Source organism: Oncorhynchus clarkii, unplaced genomic scaffold, assembly GCF_045791955.1.
Source record: "Oncorhynchus clarkii lewisi isolate Uvic-CL-2024 unplaced genomic scaffold, UVic_Ocla_1.0 unplaced_contig_3730_pilon_pilon, whole genome shotgun sequence".
Taxonomy (NCBI): Eukaryota; Metazoa; Chordata; class Actinopteri; order Salmoniformes; family Salmonidae; genus Oncorhynchus; species Oncorhynchus clarkii.
The window spans coordinates 1-12,083 of NW_027261027.1; the positions used below are offsets into that span (position 1 = coordinate 1).

Genomic DNA, 12,083 nt, shown 5'->3' on the forward strand with positions numbered 1-12,083 from the left:
CGTGAACATATACTCCAACTCCCACCTTGTTTGAAACCCCCGGTTCTCAGTATCCACCTTCCGTTTTGCCATTTTTGATGGGTATCTGAAAGTTAATTTTACTGTGATGCTGACGACTGCTGTGCCAATAAATATTGAAATGAAGCAGCCTACTGCTCGGTGCGTCACCTTTGCATTGTGGGAAATGTAGTATTGGTGCGTGTAAAAGATCTGCGGGCTGCCGGCTTGCTGCGGGCCGGTTCTAATAATAAATCAAGATCATCCCAGGGGCCGTAAAAAACCTTCTTGCGGGCCGGATGTGGCCCGCGGGCCTTGACTCTGACATATGTGCTCTAAACCTTTGGCCACGGCTGTAGTATAGCACTTATTATAAGGTGTAATGTGGCACGGCATTAAAAACTATAGTCATTGTATACTAACAGTATTTTAAGATTAGTATCATTTTTCTCACCTTTTATAAATAAAGGATAAGTTAATTCATCTAAAAGTAATGTTACTAATAAAGAGATATATTGGGGGTAAGGCCCTGCTATAGACTAGTGTCCTGTCCAGGGGGTGTACTGTACATCAAGCTGCCTCACCATACAGAAACTGGAGATAGACTAGTGTCCTGTCCAGGGGGTTTTACAGTACATCAAGCTGCCTCACCCTACAGAAACAGGAGATAGACTAGTGTCCTGTCCAGGGGGTGTACTGTACATCAAGCTGCCTCACCATACAGAAACAGGAGATAGACTAGTGTCCTGTCCAGGGGGTGTACTGTACATCAAGCTGCCTCACCCTACAGAAACAGGAGATAGACTAGTGTCCTGTCCAGGGGGTTTTACAGTACATCAAGCTGCCTCACCATACAGAAACAGGAGGCTTCTGCCATATGAACGGTTTCGGCTCGTGGAAGGCTACTTACTAATGTTACTAATAGAGTTATTCTGTTTTGTAATAAAGGTGGGCTGTCCAGTGCTTGCCCTGGAGGTGCTCTCTAAGATCCCCAAGGTGACCAAGAAGACAGTCTCCTCGTCCCCCCTAAGTAAAGGCTCTTCCATGGCCAACGTCAGCTCTAGCCTGCCCCTGGAGAATGGGAACCAGGGGGCCCTGGACTGGGCCTCTCCTGCCCCAGTTAAGGCCAATCCTGCCTGGGGTACAGAGGAGAGCTCAGCCACACTGGACTGGAGCCAACCTCTGGTCAAAGTGGAGGACGATGGACTCCAGCTGGACTGGGGAGATGATAAGAACGATGAAGATGATACTGATGGGGGTCTAACAATGAAGAAGACTGATGAGGCGACCAAAGCTGACGAGGGGTCTGGGGGGGTGAGACCACCTGGGCTGCAGAGAGAGGACTCTCAGGTAGGGCTGGCGACATCATCAATATAACCACTAGTCAGTATAACCACTAGTCAATATAATTGACTGTTGAGATTACTTTAAAAGAAAACCGAGTTGATACATAAGCTCTGTGATAGTGGAGAAAGTAGTGTTGGGAGTTCCTTGTCTGTTAACGTATCATCCAAAAAGATCATTTCATTTTTTTAACACGATAAATAATTTTCTTGTTTATTGAAAATATCTAATGTATCAGTCTAATTAAAAATATGATTTTTTCTGTAAGAATATTATATAGGTATGACACTGTTAATATAGAGTTATTATGACAGTTAAGTGCTACATATTTCCAGAACCATCTCTGCTCTCAGGGTGAGTCTGAGGTGGACGTGATCGCAGAGCAGCTGAAGTTCAGAGCGTGTCTGAAGATACTGATGACAGAGCTCAGGACGTTAGCTACGGGCTATGAGGTGGACGGAGGGAAGCTGCGCTTTCAGCTCTACAGCTGGTTAGAGAAGGAGATAGGGGCCATGCACCGCATCTGCAACTACAAGGTACACACACACACCATCTGCCACTACAAGTTACACACACACACCATCTGCCACTACAAGGTACACACACACACCATCTGCAACTACAAGGTACACACACACACACCATCTGCCACGACAAGGTACACACACACACACACCATATGCAACTACAAGGTACACACACACCATCTGCCACTACAAGGTACACACACACCATCTGCCACTACAAGTTACACACACACACCATCTGCCACTACAAGGTACACACACACCATCTGCCACTACAAGGTACACACACACACCATCTGCCACTACAAGGTACACACACACACACCATCTGCAACTACAAGGTACACACACACCATCTGCAACTACAAGGTACACACACACACACACCATCTGCCACCACAAGGTACACACACACACACACCATCTGCAACTACAAGGTACACACACACCATCTGTCACTACAAGTTACACACACACACACCATCTGCCACTACAAGTTACACACACACACCATCTGCCATTACAAGGTACACACACACACACCATCTGCCACTACAAGGTACACACACACACACACACCATCTGTCACTACAAGGTACACACACACACACCATCTGCCACTACAAGGTACACACACACACACCATCTGCCACTACAAGTTACACACACACACCATCTGCCACTACAAGTTACACGCACACACCATCTGCCACTACAAGTTACACACATACACCATCTGCCACTACAAGTTACACACACACACACACCATCTGCCACTACAAGGTACACACATAGACCATCTGCCACTACAAGGTACACACACACCATCTGCCACTACAAGGTACACACACACCATATGCCACTACAAGGTACACACACACTGCATCTGCAACTACAAGGTACACACACACACCATATGCCACTACAAGGTACACACATAGACCATCTGCCACTACAAGGTACACACACACCATCTGCCACTACAAGGTACACACACACCATCTGCCACTACAAGGTACACACACACCATATGCCACTACAAGGTACACACACACTGCATCTGCAACTACAAGGTACACACACACACCATCTGCCACTACAAGGTACACACACACACACCATCTGCAACTACAAGGTACACACACACCATCTGCAACTACAAGGTACACACACACACACACCATCTGCCACTACAAGGTACACACACACACACCATCTGCAACTACAAGGTACACACACACCATCTGCCACTACAAGTTACACACACACACACCATCTGCCACTACAAGTTACACACACACACCATCTGCCATTACAAGGTACACACACACACACCATCTGCCACTACAAGGTACACACACACACACACCATCTGCCACTACAAGGTACACACACACACACCATCTGCCACTACAAGGTACACACACACACACCATCTGCCACTACAAGTTACACACACACACCATCTGCCACTACAAGTTACACGCACACACCATCTGCCACTACAAGTTACACACATACACCATCTGCCACTACAAGTTACACACACACCATCTGCCACTACAAGGTACACACATAGACCATCTGCCACTACAAGGTACACACACACCATCTGCCACTACAAGGTACACACACACACCATCTGCCACTACAAGGTACACACACCATCTGCCACTACAAGGTACACACACACACACCATCTGCAACTACAAGGTACACACACACCATCTGCCACTACAAGTTACACACACACACACCATCTGCCACTACAAGTTACACACACACACCATCTGCCATTACAAGGTACACACACACACACCATCTGCCACTACAAGGTACACACACACACACACACCATCTGCCACTACAAGGTACACACACACACACCATCTGCCACTACAAGGTACACACACACACACCGTCTGCCACTACAAGTTACACACACACACCATCTGCCACTACAAGGTACACACACACACACCATCTGCCACTACAAGTTACACACACACACCATCTGCCACTACAAGTTACACACACACACCATCTGCCACTACAAGTTACATACACACACCATCTGCCACTACAAGTTACACACACACACCATCTGCCACTACAAGTTACACACACACACCATCTGCCACTACAAGTTACACACACACACCATCTGCCACTACAAGTTACACGCACACACCATCTGCCACTACAAGTTACACACATACACCATCTGCCACTACAAGTTACACACACACCATCTGCCACTACAAGGTACACACATAGACCATCTGCCACTACAAGGTACACACACACCATCTGCCACTACAAGGTACACACACACACCATCTGCCACTACAAGGTACACACACCATCTGCCACTACAAGGTACACACACACACACCATCTGCAACTACAAGGTACACACACACCATCTGCCACTACAAGTTACACACACACACACCATCTGCCACTACAAGTTACACACACACACCATCTGCCATTACAAGGTACACACACACACACCATCTGCCACTACAAGGTACACACACACACACACACCATCTGCCACTACAAGGTACACACACACACACCATCTGCCACTACAAGGTACACACACACACACCGTCTGCCACTACAAGTTACACACACACACCATCTGCCACTACAAGGTACACACACACACACCATCTGCCACTACAAGTTACACACACACACCATCTGCCACTACAAGTTACACACACACACCATCTGCCACTACAAGTTACATACACACACCATCTGCCACTACAAGTTACACACACACACCATCTGCCACTACAAGTTACACACACACACCATCTGCCACTACAAGGTACACACACACACCATCTGCCACTACAAGGTACACACACACCATCTGCCACTACAAGGTACACACACACCATATGCCACTACAAGGTACACATACACACCATATGCCACTACAAGGTACACACACACTGCATCTGCCACTACAAGGTACACAGACACATCTGCCACTACAAGGTACACACACCATCTGCAACTACAAGGTACACACACACCATCTGCCACTGCAAGGTACACACACACCATCTGCCACTGCAAGGTACACACACACTGCATCTGCAACTACAACGTACACACACACACACACACACACACACACACACACTGCATCTGCAACTACAAGGTACACACACACACACACACACACACACACACTGCATCTGCAACTACAAGGTACACACACACACACACTGCATCTGCCACTACAAGGTACACAGCTCCCTTTAAAGGACACTCAGAGGGTTGCACATTTCTGCTAACTTTCCCAAAATGTCAGTTTACTTCCTGAATTGACTGTATTGAAATGTAATTGACCCCAACCATGTCACCTACTAGATCCTAACCACCACGTCTCATCAGACATACTGTACCAGAACTGGATAGAGTTTAATTAAACAGTATTACCTGTAACTGTTACTGCTACAGTACCAGAACAGCTTCAAGATCAAACCCTCTGTCCTCTTTTCTTCTTCAGGTGACGGGGAAGGAGGAGAGCCAGGAGCTGGAGAGAGGGGAGGATGGAGGAGGAGTAGAGGACGTGTTTGAGGAGTCCCTGGGGGGTGGGGGGGGTACGGAGGCAGGGGCGTATGAGCGCCACCAGCTGGGGCGTAGGCGTCTCGCAGCCAAGCAGCTTCATGCTGAGAGGAGGAAGGCGTGGCTGAGGAAGAACCAGGCTCTGCTCCGAGTCTTCCTGTCCTACTGCAGCCTGCACGGAGCCAAGGGAGGGGGGGTCACCTCGGTACGCATGGAGCTCATCTTCCTGCTGCAAGAGAGCCAACAGGTAGGTGCTGAAGAAACACACACACAGGTCAGACACACTCTCTCTCACTCTCACTCACTCTCTCTCTCTCTCTCTCCCTCCCTCCCTCCCTCCCCGTATCACCTCTGATATATTCTTGCTCTTCTCTTCCCCTTGTCTCTCCTTTCTCTTATTCTCCCCTCTCCTCCCCTCCTCCAGGAGACTACAGTGAAACAGCTTCAGTCCCCCCTGCCCCTCCCCACCACCCTCCCCCTCCTCTCAGCCAGTATCGCCACCACCAAGACAGTGATCTCCAACCCTGTCCTCCACCTTAGCAACCACATCCATGACATCCTTCACACCATCACACAGATGGAGCTGCCTCCACACCCTGACCTGGACGACAGGGTATGTATGGGTATGGACGACAGGGTATGTATGGGTCTGTTAGTACGACAGGGTATGTATGGGTCTGTTAGTACGACAGGGTATGTATGGGTCTGTTAGTACGACAGGGTATGTATGGGTCTGTTAGTACGACAGGGTATGTATGGGTCTGTTAGTACGACAGGGTATGTATGGGTCTGTTAGTACGACAGGGTATGTATGGGTCTGTTAGTACGACAGGGTATGTATGGGTCTGTTAGTACGACTGGGTATGTATGGGTCTGTTAGTACGATAGGGTATGTATGGGTCTGTTAGTACGACAGCCTGGGGGTTCAAACTGATCACACATTTAAAACACACTACTAAACTGCCAACATAAATGATTGTCACAAGGAGTCTTCATTCAAAGATAAATCCCCACACAGCAGACCTTTCTGTCATAGTCTCATGCTGGCTATTCATCTAGAAATGGTTTGTTCCTCCATGAGATGAGATGAGTGTAGTTTGTCTCATCTCTCTAGGTGAATCTCCTGCACACCCTGGCTGCCTCTCTGTCTGCCTGCATCTATCAAGCCCTGTGTGACAGCCATAGCTACAGGTACACACACACACACACACGTTTTGATGACCTATAGTTTGAGTTCATACTGTCATTTCCTGTTGAGATGAATTGTCATGACTGTCTGATCCTGACCTTGGCTCTTTCCCATGGTACCTTGCAGCAGCCAGGCAGAGGCCAATCAGTTTACAGGGATGGTGTACCAGGGCCTGCTGCTGAGTGAGAGGAGACGGTTACGCACCGAGAGCATCGAGGAGCATGCTACACCCACCTCTGCCCCCGCGCAGTGGCCAGGTACACACACACCTCTGCCCCCGCGTAGTGGCCAGGTACACACACACCTCTGCCCCCGCGCAGTGGCCAGGTACACACAGCTCTGCCCCCGCGCAGTGGCCAGGTACACACCCACTTCTGCCCCCGCTCAGTGGCCAGGTACACACACACCTCTGCCCCCGCGCAGTGGCCAGGTACACACAGCTCTGCCCCCGCGCAGTGGCCAGGTACACACACACCTCTGCCCCCACACAGTGGCCAGGTACACACACAGCTCTGCCCCCGCGCAGTGGCCAGGTACACACACACAGCTCTGCCCCCGCGCAGTGGCCAGGTACACACACACAGCTCTGCCCCCACGCAGTGGCCAGGTACACACACAGCTCTGCCCCCGCGCAGTGGCCAGGTACACACACAGCTCTGCCCCCGCGCAGTGGCCAGGTACACACACAGCTCTGCCCCACCCCGTGGCCAGGTACACACACAGCTCTGCCCCCGCGCAGTGGCCAGGTACACACACAGCTCTGCCCCGCGCAGTGGCCAGGTACACACACAGCTCTGCCCCCGCGCAGTTGCCAGGTACACACACAGCTCTGCCCCCGCGCAGTGGCCAGGTACATACACAGCTCTGCCCCCGCGCAGTGGCCAGGTACACACACAGCTCTGCCCCCGCGCAGTGGCCAGGTACACACACAGCTCTGCCCCCGCGCAGTGGCCAGGTACACACACAGCTCTGCCCCCGCGCAGTGGCCAGGTACACACACAGCTCTGCCCCACACAGTGGCCAGGTACACACAGCTCTGCCCCCGAGCAGTGGCCAGGTACACACACACCTCTGCCCCCGCGCAGTGGCCAGGTACACACACACCTCTGCCCCCGCGCAGTGGCCAGGTACACACAGCTCTGCCCCCGCGCAGTGGCCAGGTACACACCCACCTCTGCCCCCGCGCAGTGGCCAGGTACACACCCACCTCTGCCCCCGCGCAGTGGCCAGGTACACACCCACCTCTGCCCCCGCGCAGTGGCCAGGTACACACACACAGCTCTGCCACCACACAGTGGCCAGGTACACACACAGCTCTGCCACCACACAGTGGCCAGGTACACACACAGCTCTGCCCCACACAGTGGCCAGGTACACACACAGCTCTGCCACCACACAGTGGCCAGGTACACACACAGCTCTGCCAGTCACAGTAAATGAATGTCTATCAAATTATTGTCTGAGCAGACAGCTGAATGGACAACATGACTGCTATGTTTGCTGAATCTGTCAAGAGGTAGGGAAAGAGGGAAGGGGAGGGAGGACAGGGAGAGGACAAAAATAATTGAATTGAGAGAACAGACAGAGAGAGGACTGATAAAGAGGGAGAAAGAAACACAGAGAGAGAGAGAGGACAGACAGAGATGACTGACAGAAACAGAGAGACAGAGATGACTAACAGTGAGAGAGAAACAGATGGTACTCAGTAATAGCAGCTCTGTAGCCTGTGGGGAATAAAACAGGAGGAGACGCTGGGATGGATGGATGTGTCACGCCATCTCTCCACTGTTAATATGTAGCGGGAATCTTATTACAGCACGAGTCTGGTTCTGTAGTAGATAACTATCTAATAATATCATTAGATCAGTCTAATGTGGTTCTGTAGTAGATAACTATCTAATAATATCATTAGATCAGTCTAATGTGGTTCTGTAGTAGATAACTATCTAATAATATCATTAGATCAGTCTAATGTGGTTCTGTAGTAGATAACTATCTAATAATATCATTAGATCAGTCTAATGTGGTTCTGTAGTAGATAACTATCTAATATCATTAGATCAGTCTAATGTGGTTCTGTAGTAGATAACTATCTAATATCATTAGATCAGTCTAATGTGGTTCTGTAGTAGATAACTATCTGATAATATCATTAGATCAGTCTAATGTGGTTCTGTAGTAGATAACTATCTAATATCATTAGATCAGTCTAATGTGGTTCTGTAGTAGATAACTATCTAATATCATTAGATCAGTCTAATGTGGTTCTGTAGTAGATAACTATCTAATAATATCATTAGATCAGTCTAATGTGGTTCTGTAGTAGATAACTATCTAATAATATCATTAGATCAGTCTAATGCTGTTCTGTGTTGTACAAAGACATTATATTTATTCAAGCCTTCATTTGACCTATCAGTAGTGTGTTCTGTAAAAATGTAATTACATGAAATGTATTATATGAATGTCTGTCTATTTCCCTCTCTCCTCTAGGTGTGTCCTCTCTGATTGCTCTGGTTCAGTCAGCTCAGGGCGAGGATCAGCCCAAGCTCAACGTGCTGCTGTGTGAGGCTGTGGTGGCAGTTTACCTGTCCCTGCTCATCCATGGGCTGGGCATGCACGCTGGCAACGAACTGTTCCGCCTCGCTGCTCACCCCCTCAGCAACAAGATGTGGGCGGCCGTGTTTGGAGGTGGGGCTAAAATCATCATCAAACCCAAACGGAACGCCGAGATCACTCCAGGTAACTTAGTAGACCCCTCTGCTTGTAACCCCTGACCTCTCTACCTCTCTCCTCCTCTACCTCTCTCCTCCTCTACCTCTCTCCTCCTCTCTACCTCTCTCCTCCTTTCTACCTCTCTCCTCCTCTCTACCTCTCTCCTCCTCTCTACCTCCTCTCTCCTCCTCTCTACATCTCTCCTCCTCTCTACCTCTCTACCTCTCTCCTCCTCTCTACCTCTCTCCTCTCTCTACCTCCTCTCTACCTCTCTACCTCCTCTACCTCTCTCCTCCTCTACCTCTATCCTCCTCTCTTTCTCTCTCCTCTCTACCTCTCTCCTCTCTACCTCCCTCCTCCTCTCTACCTCTCTCCTCCTCTCTACCTCTCTCCTCCTCTCTACCTCTCTTTCTCTCTCTACCTCTCTTTCTCTCTATCTCTACCCCTTTCTACCTCTCGCTCCCTCTCTTTCTCTCTACCTCTCCTCCTCTCTCTCTCTCTTTCTCTCTACCTCTCCTCCTCTCTACCTCTCTCTTTCTCTTCTCTCTACCTCACTTTCTCTCTCTACCTCTTTCTCTCTCTACCTCTCTATCTCTACCCCTCTCTACCTCTCTTTCTCTCTACCTCCTTCTCTCTACCTCTCCTCCTCTACCTCTACTCCTCTATACCTCTACTCCTCTCTACCTGTACTCCTCTCTACCTCTCTCTTTCTCGCTACTTCTCTCTTTCTCTCTACCTCTCCTCCTCTACCTCTACTCCTCTATACCTCTACTCCTCTCTACCTGTACTTCTCTCTACCTCTCCTCCTCTACCTCTACTCCTCTCTACCTGTACTCCTCTCTACCTCTCTCTTTCTCACTACTTCTCTCTTTCTCTATACCTCTACTCCTCTATACCTCTACTCCTCTATACCTCTCTCAACCTCTCAACCTCTCTCCTCTACCCATTTGTTTATCCTTTGTGTTCTGTCCTCTGTTTTCTGTCTCCCCTCATCTCTCTCCTATCTGTCCCCTGTTGTAACATTCTACTTAACCTTTAACCTTTACCTCTCATTCTCTTCCCTACTCCCTCCCCCTCCCTTGTTTCACCCCCCTTTTTTTACTCATGCCTGAGGCTGGGAAATCAGACGCAAGCCCCTCCTCCCTCCCATGACTAGCCAGACATACATAACTCCTCCTCCCCTCTCCACTGTGCCAGTTGATATTGAGGCAGGTAGGCCTGAGCAGGGTCCTCCCCCCAGCCCCAGTGTCTCCCAGCCCCTCCACACTGATTCAGGGGACACAGCAGCACCTAGCTGTGAGTAACAGAGCTCCAGTGGGTTTGCAGTGCTGGGTGCAGTGATTACTACCATGCTGGTTTTGCGGTGTGGTATTGCAGTGCAGTAAATGCCACTAATGTGGTTTCCCCACTCTGTGTTACTCAGAAAGTTAGCTGGTGTTTTCTGTAAGGATACTATTCGTTGGAAGTTCATGGTTCTCTGAACGGACAGAAATACATCTCTGTCTGTCTCTGTTATTGTGTGCTGTGGTCTCATCTCATTGTATCGTGCACCTGAGTGTGTGTGTTTATGCAGGTGTGTGGGCATGTTTTCCATCTCATTGTGTCATCTCTATCTGTCTGTCACCATAGCAGCAGCAGCAGGTAAAGCTAGAACGGACTCGTCATCATCAGTGACCTCTGAACCTGACTCAGGGACTAAGGCTAAACCAGGTACTCACTGTGTTTCAGGTCTGGGTTAACTAACAGTGCATTTCCACATAACACGATAATTCGGATAGCCATGCTTGCTTTGTCCTCATGTGGGTGCTAGCAAGCAGGCTAGCAAGCAGCCAATCCAGTAGGGGTTGGAAGCTTGAGTGAACTTCGATTGGTCAATAGCGTTGGTATATCGCGGAGTATTTGCATACATTTCAGCTTTCGCCAACTTTGTTCCCGCCGTATTCATGCTCGCATCCACCAACCCTCCCCCCGACCACTTCACTTCCCTCCATTGAAAATGAATGGGCCCCCGTTGTTTCATCGCCCCCATCGTGTTATGTGGAAATGCACTGCAAGGTTTAACCAGGTACGCTCACTGTGCTTCAGGCCTGGCTTAACTAAAGCTAAACCAGGTACGCTCACTGTGCTTCAGGCCTGGCTTAACTAAAGCTAAACCAGGTACGCTCACTGTGCTTCAGGCCTGGCTTAACTAAAGCTAAACCAGGTACTCACTGTGCTTCAGGCCTGGCTTAACTAAAGCTAAACCAGGTACGCTCACTGTGCTTCAGGCCTGGCTTAACTAAAGCTAAACCAGGTACTCACTGTGCTTCAGGCCTGGCTTAACTAAAGCTAAACGTTCACTGTGCTTCAGGCCTGGCTTAACTAAAGCTAAACCAGGTACGCTCACTGTGCTTCAGGCCTGGCTTAACTAAAGCTAAACCAGGTACGCTCACTGTGCTTCAGGCCTGGCTTAACTAAAGCTAAACCAGGTACGCTCACTGTGCTTCAGGCCTGGCTTAACTAAAGCTAAACCAGGTACGCTCACTGTGCTTCAGGCCTGGCTTAACTAAAGCTAAACCAGGTACGCTCACTGGGCTATAGGTCTGCCTTAACTAAAGCTAAACCAGGTACACTCACTGGGCTATAGGTCTGCCTTAACTAAGGGTAAACCAGGTACACTCACTGGGCTATAGGTCTGCCTTAACTAAGGGTAAACCAGGTACACTCACTGGGCTATA

The 12,083-nt window shown here is 49.4% G+C and overlaps 1 protein-coding gene across 1 annotated transcript in view; it reads left to right on the plus strand.

The window, feature by feature from the left end:
- Positions 1-945: 945 nt before the first annotated feature.
- The window catches only part of LOC139403852 (dmX-like protein 2), a gene marked incomplete at its 5' end in the record, with an annotated part of 37,538 nt that continues 26,400 nt past the window's right edge, over positions 946-12,083 (plus strand). Inside the window, 8 exons of the mRNA XM_071147005.1 lie at positions 946-1,347; positions 1,695-1,877; positions 5,404-5,709; positions 5,887-6,075; positions 6,577-6,653; positions 6,778-6,908; positions 9,145-9,393; positions 10,996-11,076. Of these exons, the coding sequence (XP_071003106.1) occupies positions 946-1,347; positions 1,695-1,877; positions 5,404-5,709; positions 5,887-6,075; positions 6,577-6,653; positions 6,778-6,908; positions 9,145-9,393; positions 10,996-11,076 (1,618 nt within the window). The remainder of the gene's footprint in view (positions 1,348-1,694; positions 1,878-5,403; positions 5,710-5,886; positions 6,076-6,576; positions 6,654-6,777; positions 6,909-9,144; positions 9,394-10,995; positions 11,077-12,083) is intronic.